This window comes from Oryctolagus cuniculus, chromosome X, assembly GCF_051225735.1.
Source record: "Oryctolagus cuniculus isolate XC-2025 breed Fujian yellow rabbit chromosome X, ASM5122573v1, whole genome shotgun sequence".
In the NCBI taxonomy this organism is placed as follows: Eukaryota; Metazoa; Chordata; class Mammalia; order Lagomorpha; family Leporidae; genus Oryctolagus; species Oryctolagus cuniculus.
Window position 1 is genome coordinate 52,160,658 of NC_142888.1, and position 21,418 is coordinate 52,182,075.

At 40.9% G+C, this 21,418-nt stretch overlaps 2 protein-coding genes across 11 annotated transcripts in view; one reads left to right on the forward strand and one right to left on the reverse strand.

The window, feature by feature from the left end:
• Positions 1–21,418, forward strand: part of LOC149119640 (uncharacterized) — a 282,520-nt gene that overhangs the window by 139,576 nt on the left and 121,526 nt on the right. The gene's annotated exons all lie outside the window — the stretch shown is intronic.
• HDAC8 (histone deacetylase 8) overlaps positions 1–21,418 on the reverse strand; it is a 256,156-nt gene that overhangs the window by 111,681 nt on the left and 123,057 nt on the right. Inside the window, exon 10 of one of the 5 annotated variants that reach the window (XM_089324277.1) lies at positions 9,716–9,802. The exons of the other annotated variants lie outside the window; for them this stretch is intronic. Within the exon in view, the coding sequence (XP_089180403.1) occupies positions 9,731–9,802 (72 nt within the window). The 3' untranslated portion in view covers positions 9,716–9,730. Of the gene's footprint in view, positions 1–9,715; positions 9,803–21,418 lie in introns of those variants that run through there. 5 annotated transcript variants of the gene reach the window in all.

Consider the following 21,418-nt stretch of genomic DNA (forward strand, 5'->3'; position numbering starts at 1 on the left):
GTAAATCTTTGGGAACAAGTTTTCCTGTTAACTCCTGTTAACTCTCATAATCCAACTCTTTGAGGACAGAAGTCCTGCATGGGAAGTTAGTGCACAGTGACTCCTGTTGTTAATTTAACAGCTATCACTCTTATGTAGACATCAGTGATCACCTGAGGCTCTTGACATGAATACAATTCTAAGAATACAATGATATTCCCTTCCTCCTTCCCCCTTTCTCCCTGGCACCCTCCTTTCTTCTCCTTTTCTGTTTTTTTTGTAGTTTTTGAGATAACATATTTTAAATTTACACTACAGTAAAAAGACTTAATCAGTCACTGAATAAGGAATTTAACAAGTAAAAAGCAAAAAGACCCTAGTTTAGTGGCAATATAAACAATAATTGAATGGAAACATGACCATTTCAACCATATACAGTACATTTTAAAGTAATCAGAGATCATTAAAACTATAGTAGTATAGCATTCTTAATCATTGGTTTGACAGAGGTATAAGACAAAGTTTCACAAAACTATTTGCAGCCAATACTTATACACATAGACCTGCCTGCCTGCCTTCTTTCTCTTTCCCTGTCTCTTTCTTTCTTTCTTAAAATTTTGTCTCCCACCCATATATAAGGGAGAACATGCGGTATTTGTTTTTCTGTGTCCGGCTTATTTCACTCACCATTACAATCTAGTTTGAATTGATACCAACTTTAACAGCACATACAAACTGTGCTCTATTCAGGTTCTATTCCATTCTTTGTGTTGTTGTCATCACGAATTACATATTTACACATTGTGTGCTCAATAATAGATTTATAATTTTTTGTGCATTTATCTTTTTAATCAATTAGGGACTAATGAAGGGGATTATAAGGCAAAAGTATAAGATTTGCTTATATATTTGCCTTGTAGTTCTCTTTACCAGAGATCTTTATTTTTTCATATAGCTTCTAGCTACTGTCTAGTGTCCTTTCATTTCAGCCCAAAGGACTCTTTTTCTAGCATTTCTTTTTGGGCAGATCTGCTGGTAATGACACTAATCACATTCACAACACTGTGTAACCATTACCACTATTTTGAAACATTTTCATCACTTCAAATAGAAATTCCAAAACCACTAGTCAGTAAGTCTTCTATCCCCTCTTCTCCCAGGCCTTGATAAATTCTATTCTTTCTGTCTCTATGAATTTGCCTATCATAGATACTTCATGTAAGTGGAGTGATTATTTCTCCATTTGTTTCTGGCTTAATTTACTTAGCCCACTGTTTTTAAGGTTTATCCATGTTGTAACATTATTAGAATTGTATTTTCTTTCAAAGCTGAATAATATTTACAATATATGGCTATATATTCCATGTTTCATTTATCCCTTCATCTATTGATAGATGTTTGGGTTGCTTTTACCTTTTGACTATTTCAAATAAAGCTGAAATGAACTTTGGTATATAAGTATCCCCTTTATTCTTTTGGGCATATACCTGGAAGTGAAATTTTTAGATCATATTCTTAACTTTTTGAGGAACTGCCAAGCTGTTTTCCATAGCAGCTGCACCATTTTACATCCCTACCAGCAATGCACAGGCTTTCAATTTCTCTACATCCTTGCCAACACTTGCTTGTTTCTTTCGATTATAGACTTCCTAATGAATGTGAAGTGGCCTCTCATTGAGGGTTCTAATCATTTTTAAGCTGACTTTTTCATTTTAAGCTCAGTTGTTATAAACCTTTGACTGTTTTCTGGAGTTCTGACAAATTCTGGTTGTTTTCTGTCTCTGTGGGATGTTGGGAGCTTGGTTGCCTACTTTGCTGTTTTCTAATATAGTCTATCTTGGTATGTTTCCTGGGCACTTTAAAAGTGTGTGGATTGTATTGTTATTGGGTAGGGTATTCTATAAATATCAATTAGACCTTCTTTTTTGATGTTTTTGAGTGATTATTTTTTCCTAATTTTCCATCTAGTCATATATCACACTCACAATAAAGACCCAAAGTAACATCTTTTCCCAGTGGGTGATAAGTTATAGTGCTTGAGGTAGCTCATGGAAGAATGTAAGCAGGAGTTTCCATGGCTTTCCAAGAGTCCGATGTTTTTCAATTTCACATTTTCCTCTGCTGCATCATCTCCTATCATCCCCTTCGATTCCCTATGGACATAGTAAGCTATTTATAGTTCCATAAGACCTTGTGTTCTTTTACTCCTCTATGGCTTTGTGCAGGCAATGCCTCTGCCTGAAATGTTCTTCCCCTCGAGAACTTTTAAAGATTTAGCTCAAATATTACCTCCTTTGTGAAGCTTTCCCTGCTTGCCTAAGAAAAATTGAACATATCTTTCCTTAGAGGCTGATTTATCAGGAAGCTAATAATAAATCTTCAAAGCCTCTCATTGGAAAAACACCTTCCAAGGTCTTGGGAGGGGTCCCACTACTTTTTTTTTCTCCAAGAGTGTATGTTTACTTCTAATTTGCAAAGTAAGAGATTTTTAAGACTGCTAACTCTTTCCAGTCTGATTCTTTTTATTTATTTATTTCTTTGTCAGGCAGAGTGGACAGTGAGAGAGACAGAGAGAAAGGTCTTCCTTTGCCATTGGCTCACCCTCCAATGGCTGCTGAGGCTGGCGCACCACGCAGATATGAAACCAGGAGCCAGGTGCTTCCTCCTGGTCTCCCATGGGGTGCAGGGCCCAAGCACTTGGGCCATCCTCCACTGCACTCCCGGGCCACAGCAGAGAGCTGGCCTGGAAGAGGGGCAACCGGGACAGAATCCGGCGCCCCGACTGGGACTAGAACCCGGTGTGCCAGTGCCGCAAGGCGGAGGATTAGTCTATTGAGCCATGGCGCTGGCCTCCAGTCTGATTCTTTTTCCATCAGACTTAACTGTTGTGTTGATTTGCACTGGAGTAGATAAGTAGAAGCTGAGTTGAGGGTAAACTGTTTGAATTTAGTGGGATATGTTTATGTGGTTTGCAGTCACTGTGTATAATTAACTTGTTAACAGTGTAAGGATGGCTCCCATAACCCAATGTTGTGACTCATTCAACTTTTTTTTTTTTGACAGGCAGAGTGGATAGTGAGAGAGAGAGAGAGAGAGAGAGACAGAGAGAAAGGTCTTCCTTCTGTTGGTTCACCCACCAAATGGCCACCACGGCTGGTGCACTGTGCCGATCCGAAGCCAGGAGCCAGGTGCTTCCTCCTGGTCTCCCATGTGGGTTCAGGGCTCAAGCACTTGGGCCATCCTCTACTGCCTTCCTGGGCCACAGCAGAGAGCTGGACTGGAAGAGGAGCAACCAGGACAGAATCTGGCACCCCAACTGGGACTAGAACCCAGGATGCCGGCGCCGCAGGTAGAGGATTAGCCAAGTGAGCCGCGGCGTCGGTGTCATTCAACATTCTTAGACAAATAGGGCAGAACCAGGGGTAGTACCAAGATATGACTATGTCCTATAGCACCTTGTCTTAGACATATTGGGAGAGGAGAAAAAGCATTTGAAATATGTAAAGTTTGAAGTTAGTCTGTATAACACTTTTACAATCATCACATTTAAATTTTAAGTGGAGGATTTGGTTGTTTTGAAATTATTCTTTCTAAAGGATTTTGTTTTTAATGATACCTAATTCAAACTTTAAAAAATATATACAATAATATTGCATAGACAACAATATATGAACCATACTTTTTTTCCTCTGGGAATTATGCAAAATGAGATTTATCATAATTCCAGTTTTGCAGGGTCCAAACCTCCTAGCATTATTAAAAACAGTATGGCTGTGTATGCAATCACAAGTTTTATGCATCCCATCTGCTATAGACTTAATTGTGTTGCCCCCAAATTTGTATGCTTAAGCCGAAACCCCCAGTGTGACTGTATTTGGAGATAGGGCCTTTTGGTGGTGATTAAGGTTAAATGAGGTCATGAGGGTAGGGTCTTAATCCAATAGGATTGGTGGCCTTATAAGAACCAGAAAAGAGAGAACTCTCTCTCTCTCTCTCTGTGCATGCTCAGAGGAAAGACCGTGTGAGGACGTAGGAAGAAGGAAGAGAGTCCTCATCAAAAACCAAACCCTGATGGACCCTGATCTGAGACTTCTAGCCTCCTGAATTGTGAGAAATAAATTTCTGTTGTTTAAGCATCCAATCCTGTGGAATTTTGTCATGATAGCCTGAGCAGACTAGTACACCATCTAGCAATCATTTAAAAAAAAAAAAAACCTCATTTTGATAAAAGATGCTAGGAGATTGCTATGGTTCGTCCCCTCCAAAGCTCATGTTGAAATTTAATTGACATTGTAATAGTATTAAGAGGTGAGACCTCACAGAGGTAATTAGGTGTTGAGGGCTCTGCCCTCATGAGTGGGTTGGGTATTGCAGGAGTGGGCTCCTGGTAAAAAGGATGAGTGAGTCCTGATTCTTCTCACTCTGTCTTGTGTGTGCTGACTTCCCCTTGTGCCATGTTAGGATGGAGCACAAAGGCCCTCACCAGATGCTGGCTTCATGCTGTGGGATTTCCCAGCCTCTAGAGCATGAGCCAAACAAACTGCTATTGTGTCTCTATTTTTAAAAGATTTATTGATTTATTTGAAAGTTACACAGTTGCAGAGAGAGTCGCGGTATGTGTGTGGGGGGAGTGAGACAGAGAGAGACAGAGAAAGAAAGAGAAAGAGAGAGAAAGGGAATCAGAGAGAATCTTCCATTTTCTGGTTCACCCCCAGAGGATTTCAATAGCCAGGGCTGGGCCAGGCCGAAGCAGGAGCTAGGAACTTCATCCAGGTCTCCCACATGGGTGGCAGGGGCCCAAACACTTGGATAATCCTTTACTGCTTTTACCAGACCATTAGCAGGGATCTGGGTCAGAAATGGAGCAGCCAGGACCTGAACTGGTGCACATATGGGATGCTGGCATTTCAAGTGGTAGCTTTACCCACTATGCTACAAGGCCAGCCCCAACCCTGTCTCTAGTATTCTCTTAGAGCAGCAAAAACCAGACTAACACACGGATGTACTGAATTATCTTTCTATTCTTTCTAAAGAAAATGACATTACAAAATCATTATCCAGTAAAGAGATGATTAAAGCATACACAGTCAAAAAAGTAAGAGAAAGTACTAACAGATGCAATATATATTTAATTAATAAGCCATAGAATAGAACTATTTTGGATTATTTTGTGATGTTTGTGTTATCTTTGAGCTTTTAAAAACTATAAATTGTTGCAATTTTTTTCTCATTGCAAATATTCACTTGTACGTAACTTTATACTCATCATTTAGTAGTTTTTTGATTTTTTTCTTAAATAGCCTTTGCCCTTGCCTGCACAACTGCATAAGCTCAGGCCTCCAAAACCTGGGGCTGCTCCTGCTCTCTTTAATAGGATTTAACCGAGTGATTCCATGTCTCTGTCGGCTCCCCACCCCACATAAATTATGAATCTTTCCAGAGTGGGAACTGGGCTTTCACCTTTGCTTTCTCAGGGCCTGAAGTATGCTGACACATAGTATTCATTTAATAGATGATTGTGGGTTGAACTAATGAACCAACAAATGAGTAGAAAGAACAGAGGATGTGTGCTAATTAGTTGAGGAAATGAGTGGTCTGGAAGATTCCTGCAAGGATTTGAGGATGAACACAGAAGCAAGAAGGGAGGAGCCAAAGTGATAGAAGAACGCTAATTTCTTTTTAAAAAGGTGATTAGTCTCCCAGTTTCAGGTCACTCCAGGAATAGAAAAGGGCTGTACACTGATACATTGAGTCTTTTTTTTTTAAGAACAGCATTTTTTAAAAGATTTTTATTTATTTGACAGGTAGAGTTACAGACAGTGAGAGAGAGAGAGAGAGAGAGAGAGAGAGAGAAAGGTCTTCCTTCCGCTGGTTCACTCCCCAAATGGCCACAAGGGCTGGAGCTGCACAGATCCGAAGCCAGGAGCCAGGTGTTTCTTCCTGATCTCCCACGCAGGTGCAGGGGCCCAAGCACTTGGGCCATCCTCCACTGCACTCTCGGGCCACAGCAGAGAGCTGGACTGGAAGAGGGGCAGCCAGGACTAGAAACGGCTCCCAGATGGGATGCCAGTACCGCAGGTGGAGGATTAACCTAGTGTTCCATGGCGCCGGCCCCTAAGAATAGCATTTTTTAAAACAAGATTTTTTTATTTGAAAGGCAGAGTTAGAGAGAGGCAGAGACAGAGAGAATCTTCCATCTGCTGGTTCACTTCCCAAATGTCTGCAGTGACTGGAGCTGAGCCGATTCGAAGCAGGAGCTTCATCTGGATCTTCTGCCTGGGTGCTTTCCTAGGTGCATTAACACTGAGCTGGATTGGAAGTGGAGCAGCTGGGACTTGAACTGGTGCCTCTATGGGATGTGCGCACTGTAGGCGGCGGCTTTACCCACTACACCACAGTGCTGGCCCCCACATTTAGCTTTAAAGGAAACCAATTCTCTACTTTCAAAATGGGAGTAACTGGAATCTCCTCTTCTGCCCAAGCATCTGTGCTGATGATCTTCCTTCCTTCCATCTGCTACTCACTACTTGCGGGACCTTGCTCCACCGCTTAACCTTTTTGAGACACATTTTTTCTTCTATAAATGTAGATAAATGCTCCACACAGTTGTGATGGTTAAATGAATCAAGGCCTGTGAAAACATGTAGCAAAGTATCTGGCATATAGTAAGTGCTCACTAAAGGTCCTAACCTTTCATTATTTGCTTCCTTTCAGTGAGGTTTGATAATTCTCTTTAGAGAGGCGAAGTCTCCTCACCTGCCTGTGCCCTTGTTCTTTTGTTGTACCTCTCTAAGGAGGCATTATTTTCATTTTCACCTTGGAAGAAACCCTACCTCCTTCCATGGATACTCTTTCTTCCTTGAAATTTCTTTGCTGGGTGTAAAAATACGCCTTAAAGTTTATAAAACCAACATGAGAAATATAGACGTTTTCTGCATTAAAAGTGGGAAAGACAGAGCCCAGTTCCAATTTGTGCATTTTGTCACTTTGGTATATGCTTGAGCTGAAGCAGGAAGGCAGCAGAGAAGTGAAGGTCTCTAACACGGTTTTTCGTTATTTCCTTTGATTTTACTGAATGATGCAATCTGAAGAAATTCTAGATGCAAATCAGCTGGTGAATTCCCAGTGCCTGAATCTATCCCCTGTTACATTCCTAGTTGTGCTCAGCAGAGATGCTGCCTCCACAGAGGCCAGAAACCGGTATTTCTGAAGGTGTGCTGCCTGGAGGGACACACTAGTAGGACGTGACTGCGGGATATTGTCCCAGAAAGGCGAGGTGCAGGCTGAAAAGGTCAGGATAGAAAACAATGTAGCCAAATGCTTTGGGGTCCTTTAAGCCAGTAGGACAGCTATGTGGGCTGCCAATTCTCCTATTCAGAAGTGGGCAAAACTGAGGCTGGAAAATTGCTTCATAGGGTATTTGTGTATGTGGACTGGAGCAAAAGAAGATTGGAGTGAGCAATAGAGCCTCATCTAGTAACCGGTTAAGAACTGAAGGTGAAAGCAAGCCATGGGAGGTTGTTGTTCCCTGTCACAGCTGCCTGCTGAAGCCATCAGCACTCCATTTTCCCAGGTGCCAAAAGGAGAGCTTGGATGGTCTTTATTTCTGTTGTTGCCATTTCACCAATAGTTGGTAGCTACATCAGTTGTAAGAATTAGCTCCATAAGCAGGCTGCACTCATTTGTTGTGAACATATTAAGGAAGTATTCTTGGCTTATAAAATTCAAGAAAAATTGCACACAGAATGCAATTTCTAGAAATTGATTTCTTTCCACCTTTTGGTCATAAATTATCTGTGCCTACTTTTCATCTTTCCTTTTGCCCCCTCGGTTTATTTTTAAAAGATTTATTTGTTTAAATGGACGCAACTGGAAGCCATTATACTTAGTGAAATAAGCCAGTCCCAAAAAGACAGTTGTCATGTTTTTCCTGATCCAAGGTAACAAATAGAGTACCTGAAATATAATATATTGGAGTGAAATAGACATTATGAGATTTGATGATTGTTTATGACCCTTGTCTCTTCTATTGAGGAACAGTGTGTTTTTTTTTTTAATTTATTTTTCTTTTCTTTTTCCTTCATACTATTCGTTGAAATCTTTTACTGAGTGTAGGGTTAATTATATGATCATTAAGTAAAGTAAACTGAAAATAGTTCTTTGTAAAAATTAAGAGCGGGAATGGGAGAGAGAGGGGGAGGAAGGGTTGGAGCATGGGCGGGAGGGAGGGAGAGTAGGGGGGAAATGTCACTATGTTCCTAGATATGTATATATGAAATACATGAAATTTGTATACCTTAAAATAGATTTTCTAAAGAGATTGATTTGTTTGTTTGAAAGGCAGAGAGTGAGTGAGCTGTCATCTGTTGGTTCACTCCTCCAAATACCTGCAGCAGCCATTCTCCTTCATTTTAGAGAAAGGGTTATTTTGCACCCTGTCTAGGAGTAAACCCCTGACATGGGTCCTGTATTTTACCTCCTCTTGCCTTCTCTTTGTGAACCTTGAACACGTGAATATTTCCTTTCCTCTTAATCACCTTAAACATCTCTCACTTCATCGTGTACTTCTCCTAAGTTAACAAACCTGCAAAAGTCATTTTCCTTAAAAGAAATAAAGACCTTCTCTTGAACTTATTGCCTGTTAGATTATTTTCTGGGGAGGCCGGCGCTGTGGTGTAGCGGGTTAAACCGCCACCTGCCGCACCGACATCCCATATGGTCGCTGGTTCGAGTCCCAGCTGTACATTTCTGATCCAGCTCTCTGCTATGGCCTGGGAAAGCAGTGGAAGATGGCCCAAGTCCTTGGGCCCCTGCACCCATGTGGGAAACCTGGAAAAAGCTCCTGGCTTTGGACTGGCTCAGCTCCAGCCATCACAGCCATTTGGGGAGTGAACCAGCAGATGGATGTTCTCTCTCTGCTTCTCCCTGTCTTTGTAACTCTGCCTTTCAATAAAATAAATAAATCTTTAAAAAAAAAGAATATTGTCTGGGAAAATTAGAGCAAAAGCTTCTTTTCTGCTTGACCTCCCCTTAAAATTTCATCTCCCTATTTCCTGACACTTTCTTTCAACACTAGAAACAAAATTTGGGGCCAGCACTGTGGCCATAGGGGGTTAAGCCACTGCCTGCAGCACCGGCAACCCATATGGGCACCGGTTGGAGTCCCAGATGCTCCATTGCAATCCAGCTCCTTGCTGATGCGCCTGGGAAAGCAGTGAAAGATAGCCAAAGTCCCTGGGGCTCTACACCTACATGGGATACCGAAGGAAGCTCCTGGCTCCTGGCATCGGCCTGGCCCAGCCCTGGCAGTTGATGGCCATTTGCGGGGCGGGGGGGGGGGGGTGTACCAACGGATGGAGGATCTCTCTCTCTGTCTCTCCCTATCTCTTTGTAACTCTACCTTTCACATAAATAAGTAAACCTTAAAAACAGAAACTGAAACTTGAATTGTGAAGAGTTTTACAGGGAAGCCTTCCATCACTCCATCAGGCACCTCTAGTCACACCTTTGCTGGGTTCTCACAGCACTATTGCTATTATCGCACTGCTATTATCGTGCTTAGCAACTCAAATGGTAATTTGTTAACCTTGTATTGCTATCTGTCTCTTAGTATTTGTGTCACTTCTGCCAAACTCTGAATCTCTAAAAGGAAGTGATTTGGACTTTATCTCAGCCTTCCCAGGAAAGTATGTTTCACATTATGTGGGAAAGAAGGGAACAGTTACTGAAGCACGATTGTGTGCCAGTTTTGTTATGAACTCAGTGTCCTTATACTTACTTTACAGATGAGGAAACTGAAGATTACAGACTTCAAGGAAGTTGCCTAAAGTCACAAAATTAATAACACAGCTGTAATTCAAATGCAAATCTTTCTGATTTCAAAAGCCTGCAACATTTCTACCAGCCTGCCTCTTATCTTACAGTCTGCGTTCAAGTCCTTGTACTACCAATTCTCTTGTACCTTTACTCCATTATCTCCTCTCTTGAACCCTCTTTGACCATCAACTTCAACTTCTTTCCCTTTGTTCCACCTGCCTGGAAAAATCACCACTCCAGGACACAGCTCCCCCCCGCCCCCATGCCCCACAATTTGCCTTCTCTGTTCCATTGCCACCAAAGAAAATTGTACCACAACACAACTGAAATCCACGCTGTCCAGCTTCACATTGCACTTTCCAGGCTTCTTCATTATTCGTTACTTGTCTCTGCTCAGCTTTCTCTCATTCTTCTCAATAACCATTCCAATATTTACTACTTTCTTCTAACCTCTTATTTACTTCTTCATCCCTTCACTCTTGGACATTTAGAACAGTTTCATTTTTCTTTTGTTATCATAAACAAAGCTAAGATGAGCATTCTTGTACTTTTTTTTTTACACCTGATAACGATTTCTTCTGAAACATCTTATTTTTTCAAGAGGCAGAGAGACAGATGAATAGAGTGATTCCATCCACTGGTTCACTCCCTAAATGCCTGTAATGGCTGGAGTTGGGCTGAGGCTGAAGCCAGAAGCCAAGAATGCAATCCAGTTCTTCTATGTGGGTGGCAATAATCCAATTCCTTGAGCCATTACTGCCCCCTCCCTCCCTGAGGTTGCTTTAGCAGGAAGCTGGAGTCAAAAGTTAGAGTTGAGATTGAATTCAGGCATTCCAATGTGCTTCAGGGTGTCTTAACCACTTGGGTAAATACCTGCTTTAAGATTTCTTAAGCAGCAAGCTTCGTGAGTTAGTCCTGTTGCTTCCATTTTCTTTACTTTCTATTGACTCTCAACCTATTATTGTCCAGCATCTGCTCCTTCACCAAGGTCATCAGTAGCCTTCACATTGCCAAACCTAACCATACTTGTAAGTTCTTGGCTGATCAGACCTCTCAGGCGCATGTGACACATCTCAGCATTCTCTCCGTCTTTTAAACTTTTGACTTCTGGTTTCTACCCTGGTTTTCTTCCTATAAATATTAACTAAGGTTTAATGTTTATCAGGCACCATATTAAGAGTCCGAATGATATAAACTCACATAGATTTTGAGTTCATATTCCATGATTTTAATGACTGTGGTGTATTGCTTATCCTTGTGAACATGTTTGTTTTCAGTTTCCTTTGTGAGCTCATTTTGCTGGTTTATTTTTTTTTTATAATTATTTTTATTTGACAGAGTTAGACATTGAAAGAGAGACAGAAAAAAAGGTCTTCCTTCCGTTGGCTCACCCCCCAATGGCCGCTATGGCCGGAGCTATGCTGATCCGAAGCCAGGAGCCAGGTGCTTCCTCCTGGTCTCCCACATGGGTGCAGGGCCCAAGCACTTGGGCCATCCTCTACTGCCCTCCCGGGCCACAGCAGAGAGCTGGACTGGAAGAGGAGCAACCGGGACAGAATCCAGCGCCCATATGGGATGCCGGTGTCACAGGCGCTGGCCCCTTGCTGGTTTCTTAAAGACAGAAATTAATTCTCCAACATTCTCTCATTGGCTTATGGTCTCCCTCTTATATACATCCATGGGTAACCACTTCTCACATGTTATTAGTACTCAGGTCTATATCCAGTTATGACTTAGCCCCTGAACTTTACACTCTCATATTATGTCTTGAATGGATTCACTTGGGTGTTTCATTGGCACCTAGTATTCAGTGTAAAAAGTGGCTTGCTTTTAGTGCTCCTTCTTAATTTGTTAGTAACATCACCCAGTCACCCAAACCAGAAAACATGGTGACATCACAGATTTCTCCTCTCTCCTTTGCCTCCATAATCCAATCAATCACCAAGTTGTGCTAGTTTTACTTTGTAAACATTCCTTAAATCTTTCCCTCATCTCTGTCCTTACTTCAAACTCCCTTCGTCATTTGACTGATGTATTACAATAGTCTCCAGTCTGACTTTTCTTATATTATCCTGAGTCATTTCAAAGCACAGATCTGACCATGCCATTGCCCTTCCATGATTCAGTCCTGTTAACAGGTACATTTCAGTTCTTTAGCACAACACCTAAACATTTTATGTAGTTAAGAACTTGAGTTCTGAGTTCTGGACTTTACTGCATGGTTTGAATCAAAGCTTTGGGAGTGGATAACTCTGGGAAAGTGCACATTATCCCTCTAAATTTTCATATCTCTATTGTAATTGGGAGGATTAAATGATACTCACATAAGGCACTTACTATAGTGCCTGGCATACAATGCTTAATAATTGTTAGCTTTTGTCAATATTGTGAATCAAATCTCATCTCCTAGTATTCCATGCCTTCAAGCTTATGTTCTAATAACACTGCATCGTTTACAGCGCCCTAAATGTATCACACTGTTTCACGGCTCTGTACCTTTTTTTTTTTATTTTTTTTTATTTTTTGACAGGCAGAGTGGACAGTGAGAGAGAGAGACAGAGAGAAAGGTCTTCCTTTGCCGTTGGTTCACCCTCCAATGGCCGCCGCGGCTGGCGCGCTGCGGCCGGCGCACCGCACTGATCCGATGGCAGGAGCCAGGAACCAGGTACTTTTTTCCTGGTCTCCCATGGGGTGCAGGGCCCAAGCACCTGGGCCATCCTCCACTGCACTCCCTGGCCACAGCAGAGAGCTGGCCTGGAAGAGGGGCAACCGGGACAGAATCCGGCGCCCCGACCGGGACTAGAACCCGGTGTGCCGGCGCCGCTAGGCGGAGGATTAGCCTAGTGAGCCGCGGCGCCGGCCAAGGCTCTGTACCTTTTCCACTGCTGTTTCCTTAACCTCCAGCTCACCTTCTTTGACCCCTCCCCCCACTCCCTTACCCCAGTCAGACTAATTGGTGCTCTTCTACGACTTTCTAGACTCCGCACATCCCTCTGCCTTAGTGCTTCCCATGGCCACTTGAAGCCGTCTGTTTATATGTCTCTCTCTGTAGCTGGGCTGGAAGCTCTTGGAGCAAAGCACAGTGCCTTTTATTTCTTCATGCTCTCAGCACTTAGCATAGTGCCCACATACAGGAGGTGCCTACTAAATCTTTACGGAACTGAATGGTTTCCCTCTTCACTGAGTAACTAGTTATAGATTCACATTTGCAGCTCACTTGACCAAGAAATACATCTCTCGATATCAAGATAGTTTTCCCCGTATTTTAGAAATATGTGTCTTGGAGGGGTGTCCTTTAGAGCTGCCTTGAGAGGAAGGGAAGTGGCAAAAGCTCAGCTCAGATTCTTCTAACTTGTCAGAATAACATGGGTTTCATTGGGCAGTTAGAAGACCAGGGGACATAACTTCAATAAATCGCTCCGTTTTCCATCTTAATTGTTCAAGTCAGCATACCACACCCTCTACATCTAATTCATTAGCATGTATGTAAATCCTATTCCCCAAGTATATCATTCTTTCCATCTCAACTGTCATTACCACCATCTGCCAACTGGCAGTAGCATCCTAATTGGTCTCCATACTTCCAGTCTTACCTCTACCATCACTCCACACAACAGCCAGAGTAGTTTTCAAATGTGCACTAAGGGCCAGCTCTGCGGCTCACTAGGCTAATCCTCCGCTGGCAGCGCGGGCACCCCGGGGTTCTAGTCCCGGTCGGGGTGCCAGATTCTGTCCCGGTTGCTCCTCTTCCAGTCCAGCTCTCTGCTGTGGCCCGGGAGGTCAGTGGAGGATGGCCCAAGTCCTTGGGCCCTGCACCCTCGTGGGAGACCAGGCGGAAGCACCTGGCTCCTGGCTTCGCATCGGTGCAGCGCGCCAGCTGTAGCAACCATTTTGGGGGGTGAGCCAACTGAAGGAAGACCTTTCTCTCTGTCTCTCTCACTGTCTAACTCTGCCTGTCAAAAAAAAAAAAATTTTAAAAATGTGCACTAAATCATGGTGCTGACACTAAAAGTGGCTTCCCACTCTAATAAGAATGTGATCCAACTCTTTAGCAGAGTCCTGGCCTGCCTATTCCATCGCATACATTTTGTTCCTCCCTCACCAGCCTTCTTTTAGTGTCCAGAATACACCAAGCTCTGTCTTACCTCAGCATCTTTGTACACAGTTACTTCCTGAGTCTGGAATATATGTTCTTTGGTTGAGTTTTTATTTTTTAACCTGCCTGACCCTCAGCTTTCAAGTTCTGGCCTTAGATGACACATCTGCAGAAAGGCCCTTTCCTAGTGACTCTATTCAAGCTAGTATTCTTTTTTACCTATTATTAATTTTTTCTTTTTTAAAAGATTTTATTTATTTATTTGAGAGGTAGAGTTACAGACAATGAGAGAGAGAGAGAAAGAGAGAAAGGTCTTCCTTCTGTTGGTTCACTCCCCAAATGGCCGCAACGGCTGGAGCTGCGACAGGAGCCAGGAGCTCCTTCCGGGTCTCTCACATGGGTGCAGGGGCCCAAGCACTTGGGCCATCTTCTACTGCTTTCCCAGGCCACAGCAGAGAGTTGAATTGGAAGAGGAGCTGCTGGGACTAGAACCGGCGCCACAGGTGGAGGATTAACCTACTATGCCACAGCGCCAGCCCCTTAATTTTTTCTTTAGTCTGCCTTCCTCACTAGATTTTTAGTTCCATGATATGGGGACCACATTTACATTGTTCATTATTTTAGCCCTTGGCATTATGTCTGCAACATTGTTAGCATGCAATAGTCATTGAATAACTGAATGAATTACCAAGTCAATCAATCAATAGAGCAGAGGGGCTGTATGAATTTTCTTTTTTGGTCCTTTAGGTAAGAAAAACTACATATTTAGATATTAATTTAATTGTTGAGATAATGCATCTTGCTTAGCAAGTTGAACAGTTTTGTAGATCTTAATCAAGCAAGAAAAGGATATACTTTAAGAAAGGCTGGTTCTTAGGCCCTTTATGTGTGTGTAACTGAAGAGTGATGATTTTAATTACTATAAACCAATAATTCTCAAGAGAGGGCAGTTTAGCCCTGCCATTGGGACATTTGGAAATGTCTGGAGACATTCTTGATTATCCACATTGGAGGGGTGGGCAGGGAATATGCTACTGAACATCCTGTGATACACAGGATGGTCTCCTCTCCTCACAACAAGGATTTCAACTATCAGCAAGGCCAATAGAGCTGGGAATGACAAGTCAAAAGAGAAAAAGGGGGACCATCTACTTTGTGAAACAGAACGCTCAAATATAGGTGTGAGTGATCTAGAGGATTTGTAAAACTCAATAATGAAGAATTAATAAGCTCTCTTGTTTTTGTAAGATTGACTCCTGTTCTTAAGAGCAGGTTTCTGTTTGTTTTAAACAAAGACTCCATTGATAATCTTCAGGAAATTGCTGAATGCTCTGAAATTGTACCCAAAACTGTTTATATATAAGCACTTATCTGGGAGGAGTCATGAGATTCTCAAAGAGGTCCATGACCGCTCGAAAGATTAAAAACCACTAGTATGGAGAGACCTTTATATTCCTGGACTGTATTTTTTTTAAAAACACTGTGTCTTGTGGAATGCATTTTCTGCAAAATATTTAGAAATATGTGTCCTAGAGGCAGGCAAGTGTGGTGAAAGTTCAGCTTAGCTTCTGCTAACTTGTCAGAATAATATGGGTTTCACTGGGCTGTTAGAAGACCATGTGACATAATTTATATAAGCCCTACTGAAATGTTAGGTACATAGCAGATGCTCAACAAATGTGAATTTTCCTCTTTCTCATAGGGCTCTTTTGGGGATTGAATAAAATAATGCATTGAGAAGTAAATGTAATAATACATATGGCATGTTGTCAGGCCTGTAGTAGATGTTTAATAAATATTTATTTTTCTCCCATGCATTCCTTATACCCAAATCCTGAGTCCTGTCATTGAAAGTAAGGAAAAGAGTATTAGCCCAGAAATATGATAGATCTGGGTTTGAATACTGGCTCTTTTATTTTCCTAGTTGGTTATGAGCAAGTTACTTTCTAAGACTTATTTTTCTCATCAGTAAATTTGGAATAATGCCTATTTTACAGGGTTGCTGGGAGACATCTATGAGATAACGTATATAAAGGATCTAGCACGTAAATATACTACAGAAATAATTGGTGCTTAATAAATGTTCTTTTCTCATTTAAAAAGTTCCTAAACCCTGCCTGTATGAAGCTTTTCTAAAATAGAATAGTTTGGTGAATGCCAGGTGCCATGACCTTACCTAAGATTCAAATACACAATTTCTAGTATTTATTTTCACTCATACTCACCTCTACTCATAAGATGACAATATTTCTTTTAGACAAGTTGTCAGTGTTTCATTCCATGAGCTGTCAGTGTTAGCAAATTCTGTTAGGCTAAATCCACATAGCACTCAATACAGCACGATGTTCAATTTCTTTATTAGTTAGGTACTTTCTGGGTTCCAAATTCTTGGCATTGAGGGACTAAGGAGAAACAAGCCCCTGGCTGTGAGGAGCTTTTCCAGTATTTATTAACAATAGTAACATCTACAACTTATTGAGTTCTTATTACATGCCAGCCACTGCTCTAAGCACATTATTTCAACCAACATATTTAATCCTCACACTAATCTTTGTTTTACAGGTGAGGAAACTGAGACAAAGACTCGTTAAATAATTGGCTCAACTTGCCTAGTACATATTATTACTATGATTTTTCCACAGAGCTTGTCAAAGAAAGTAGGCCTGCCTGATAAATACCTTTGTTTAATTTTAAAGTTTTATTTACAAAAATTTGTTTACATTTTCAAAAAAGTTATACACACAGTGAAAACTTTCTAAGTCTTGACTTGTGGCTTCTGTTAATGATGGAATAACTTCATTTTTTGATGGAACAATTTTTTTTTTTTTATTTTGACAGGCAGAGTGGACAGTGAGAGAGAGAGACAGAGAGAAAGGTCTTCCTTTGCCGTTGGTTCACCCTCCAATGGCCGCCGCGGCCAGCGCGCAGCGGCCGGCGCACCGCGCTGATCCGATGGCAGGAGCCAGGAGCCAGGTGCTTTTCCTGGTCTCCCATGGGGTGCAGGGCCCAAGCACCTGGGCCATCCTCCACTGCACTCCCTGGCCACAGCAGAGGGCTGGCCTGGAAGAGGGGCAACCGGGACAGAATCCGGCGCCCCGACCGGGACTAGAACCCGGTGTGCCGGCGCCGCTAGGCGGAGGATTAGCCTAGTGAGCCGTGGCGCCGGCCTGATGGAACAATTTCTATCAGACCAATCTTTATGATAAATTGTTTGGTGGTATTGGAGAATATCCAAAAACAGACAAAAATAGAGGGAATTCAATCCTTGGATGAAGAGAATCACACTGGGGATAGGGGAGACATTTATTTGTGTTTTGTGTGATTTGTGGTAGAACTCGAGCAGAAAGATGTAGGCTTAACAGCTTAAACATTAGAGCCCAGAGTTCCCAAAATCTAAAGGTACCAACAAAAATATACTCATTATTCCAAGAATCAGGAAACTCTCAAATTGAATGAGAAGAGACAATTAATAAATGTTAACACCAAGATGACATATATATTAGAATTATCTGACAAGGACTTTAAGGCAGCTACTATAAAATATTTCAAGGAGCAATTAAAGACATGCTTGGAACAAAATGAAAAAAAAAACATGAGAAAGTATTAGCAAAGAATATAAAACATAAAAAAGAAACAAATGGAAATTTTAGAACCAAAAAACACAGTATCCAAAATAAAAAACCTTACTGAATAGTTAAATAGAAGAATGGAGATGGCAGAGAAAAAAAGCAGTGAACTTGAAGACAGAACAATAGAAATTACCCAATCAGAGATACAGAGAGAAAACTGACTGGAAAAAAATTAACAGTCTCTGGGTCCTTTGGCAAAAAAAAAAAAAAAAAAAAAAAAAAAAAAAAAAATCAACACTATTTGTGTCATCAAAGTCCCAGAAGGAAAAAAAAGAAGGTGGCACTGAAACAATATTTAAAGAAATGGCTGAAACTTCCTTAAGTTTAGTGAAAATCATAATTTTACAGGTAAAATTGGTGAAATCTAAATAATTTCTGTTGAACTAATGTCAATTTCCTGGTTTTGATATTGCAATAGAGTTATTATAAGATGTTACTGTTGATGGGAACTGAGTGAAGGTAACATGGACCTTTTAGTACTATTTTTGAAACTGTGGATTTATGAACATTTCAAAATAAAAGAGGATAAAAGAAATCATTGGATGAGATGTGGTAAAAAATTCATTGGATGGGATTAAAATAAGATTGGACGTTAAAGAAAAAGAGTGTGTAATCTTAAAGATAAATTAATAAAAATTAAGCAAATTTAAATATATAAGCATAGGGAAAAAATAAGCAAGCTTTACTCACTTGTAGGAGACAATTCATCAATATACCATACGTTTAATTAGAGCCCCAGAAGGACAGAAGAGAAAATAGGGCAAAAAAGGAGAAATACTGACAATTTTCCAAATTATATCAAGAACAGCAAACCACAGATCCAAGAACTCAGGGAACTCCAAGTAGGATAAGTACAAACAAAAATACACTGAAGCATATCATGATCAAAGTTCCAAAAACCAAATATAAATTTATAAAGGTAGCCATAGGAGAAACACACTATATACAGGGAAACAATCATAAGAACAAGACTGATCTCCATTAGGAACAATGGAAGCCAAAAGAAAACAATAACTGTTAATTGAGAATTTTATATTTAGCAAAAATTTCTTTCAAAAATGAAGGCAGAAAAAACTGATGGGAGATAAAAAAGAACTTCTGCTTATGGTAACGTGATGGTCAATTTTATGGTGTCAACTTGATTGGATTAAGGAATATCGAGAATCTGAAAAAGCATTATTTTGGATGTATCTGTGAATGAGTTTCCAAATGAGATTAACAAGTGCCTCAATGTGGGCAGGCATTATGGGAAGATGACTTGGGGCTTGACTCTAGTCAGTTGCTGGTCTTTGGACTACAGGCTACACTCGCACCCCGTTTGCTGGCACTCAGGCTATTCGATATTGAATTGAGAATCATACCCTTGCCTTCTGTAGTACTGAGGCTCTTGGATTTGGACTGAGCCAGGCTACTGGCATTCCAGGCTCTTAAGCCTAAAGGTGATCTGTCGTGGGATTTCTCAACAGCCACAATTATGTGAGCCAACCCCCCTAATAAATTCTTCCTCATATACTTATGTGCATATCCTATCAGTTCTGAATCTGTAGAGAATCCCAGTTAATATAGGCAATGAGGGGAAAATTACATTTCCTCTAGAAAACTAGGAAACTTACAAAATATAGGATGCATTTATTTTCAGAAATTGGACAAGAAACAACACAAGATAGTGATCTTTAAGAGGAAAGGGATGAGGTGAGCCCTCTACCATCATCTATTCCTTTGGCTAGAGGTAATCCCTTGACTATGTGCAAGAAGGGAGAACCCAACAGAACCTGGAAAATACACTGAGGTTGGAATTCAGAAAGGCCAGGGTGGATAGAAACTGTGGAGATGGAGCTAAGCCAAAAAAGGAGTACTCGAAATATCCATAGAAATCCACTTCAGTCTTTTCATGAATATCCATCTGAACACATATCAGGTAAAACTTTACAAGAACAGTACAGAAAATCTTAAAAGGAAAACAGTTACTGAGGGATGGTAATATTAACAATCCCTAGAATCCACAAATGGGCCCAAAGTGGCCAGATCTTGCTGAATACATGGAGTATCAGTAGACACTTCAGATGGGTAGTGTCTTCAAAGTGAGAAAAATTAGCCTTTAGCAAAGGCTACTCAAGATCTATGCTGCCGGTGCAGTGGCTCACTAGGCTAATCCTCTGCCTTGCGGCGCCGGCACACCGGATTCTGTCCCGGTTGCCCCTCTTCCAGGTCAGCTCTCTGCTGTGGCCCGGGAGTGCAGTGGAGGATGGCCCAAGTCCTTGGGCCCTGCACTCCATGGGAGACCAGGATAAGTACCTGGCTCCTGCCATCGGATCAGCGCGGTGGGCCGGCCGCAGCACGCCGCCCGCGGCGGCCATTGGAGGGTGAACCAACGGCAAAAAAGGAAGACCTTTCTCTCTGTCTCTCTCTCTCACTGTCCACTCTGCCTGTCAAAAAATTAAAAAAAAAACTATGCTAAATGAGCTTAAAAATCAAACTTGAAAGCAGCAAACTGATATGCAGTAACTTAGCTATCTACCAGAAAAAAGTATACTCCCATTGAAATCAATACCAAAAACTCAGCACTCAATGAGGTAAATTCATGATATTTGGTATTCAAAAAATTTACTAAAAATACAAAGAAAGGAGCAGAAAATGTGACCTATTATCTGGAGAAAAACTAGTCAACAGAAACAGACCTCCAAATGAGAGAAATGGTGGAATTAATTGATAAGGACCATAAGTCAGCTATTATAAATATATTTTATATGCTCAAAGATGTAAATAATACCTCAGTGAAAAGGAAAATAGAATTTCTAGACATGAAAATATAAAATTTGAAGTGAAAATTTCACTGGTTGGGATTAATAGCAGTTTTAGCACAGAAGACAAGATCAATGAATATGGAGATAAAGCAATAGAAATGCTCTAAAATCAATCAGAGAGAAATAAAAGATGGAAAAAACATGGAAAAGGTCACAGTAACCTAAGGGATGATATAACTGGTCTAACTAGGTTTTATCTGGAGTCCAAGAGGTAGAGCATACAAAGAAGGAATAAAAATGGCTAAATATTTCCAAATTTGATAAAAACTATAAACCTACAGACCCTAGAAGCTCAATGAACACCAAACAGGTTAGGTGCAGAGAAAATAACACAAAGGCACACTATAATCAGGCTGCTAAAAACTAGTTATAAAGAGAAAACACAGAAAAACTGATACAAAGCAACAAATAGTTCATCAAAGACTTCTTATGAGGAAATATGCAGGCAAGAAGACATTGAGATGACATTTTTAAAGTGTTGAACGAGAAAATTATCAACCTAGATAGAATTCTATACCCAATGAAAATCTTTCAAAGGAGCTCAAAGACTCCAAATGCAAGAAAATAAGGAGATGAAAATGCTAATTACCATGATTTGATCAGCACATCTTGTTAAAATGTAATATCACACTGCACTTCATATATGCAATTATTACATGTTAATCAAAACATATATAAAAACCTCTGTGGAATGTAAAATATTAAGACAAAATGAAGACTTTTTAGACAAAAGCTGAAAGAATTTGTTTCTAATAGACCTTCATTACAAGAAAAATGAACTTAAGTTTTTTTAGGCAGAATGCAACTTGTACCAAATGGAAATATGTATCTACACAAAGTATTGAAGAATACTGAGAAGAGTAAATACATATTTTCTTCCTTATCTTCTACTTTTCTTTAAAATACAGTTTAGGGCTATGTTAGAAGCAGTAGGCCTGATGTTGAGTACAAGGCAATGTGGCTGAAGGCCAAGGAGGGGCAAGGCAGGGTGTCAGCCAGGTGGCAGAGAAGAGCAACATAGTCTGGCCAAAAGATAGCACAGCCCAGCTGCAGGTGTAAGGGCTGTGGTCCAGAACTACTCATAGCTGGTGCAT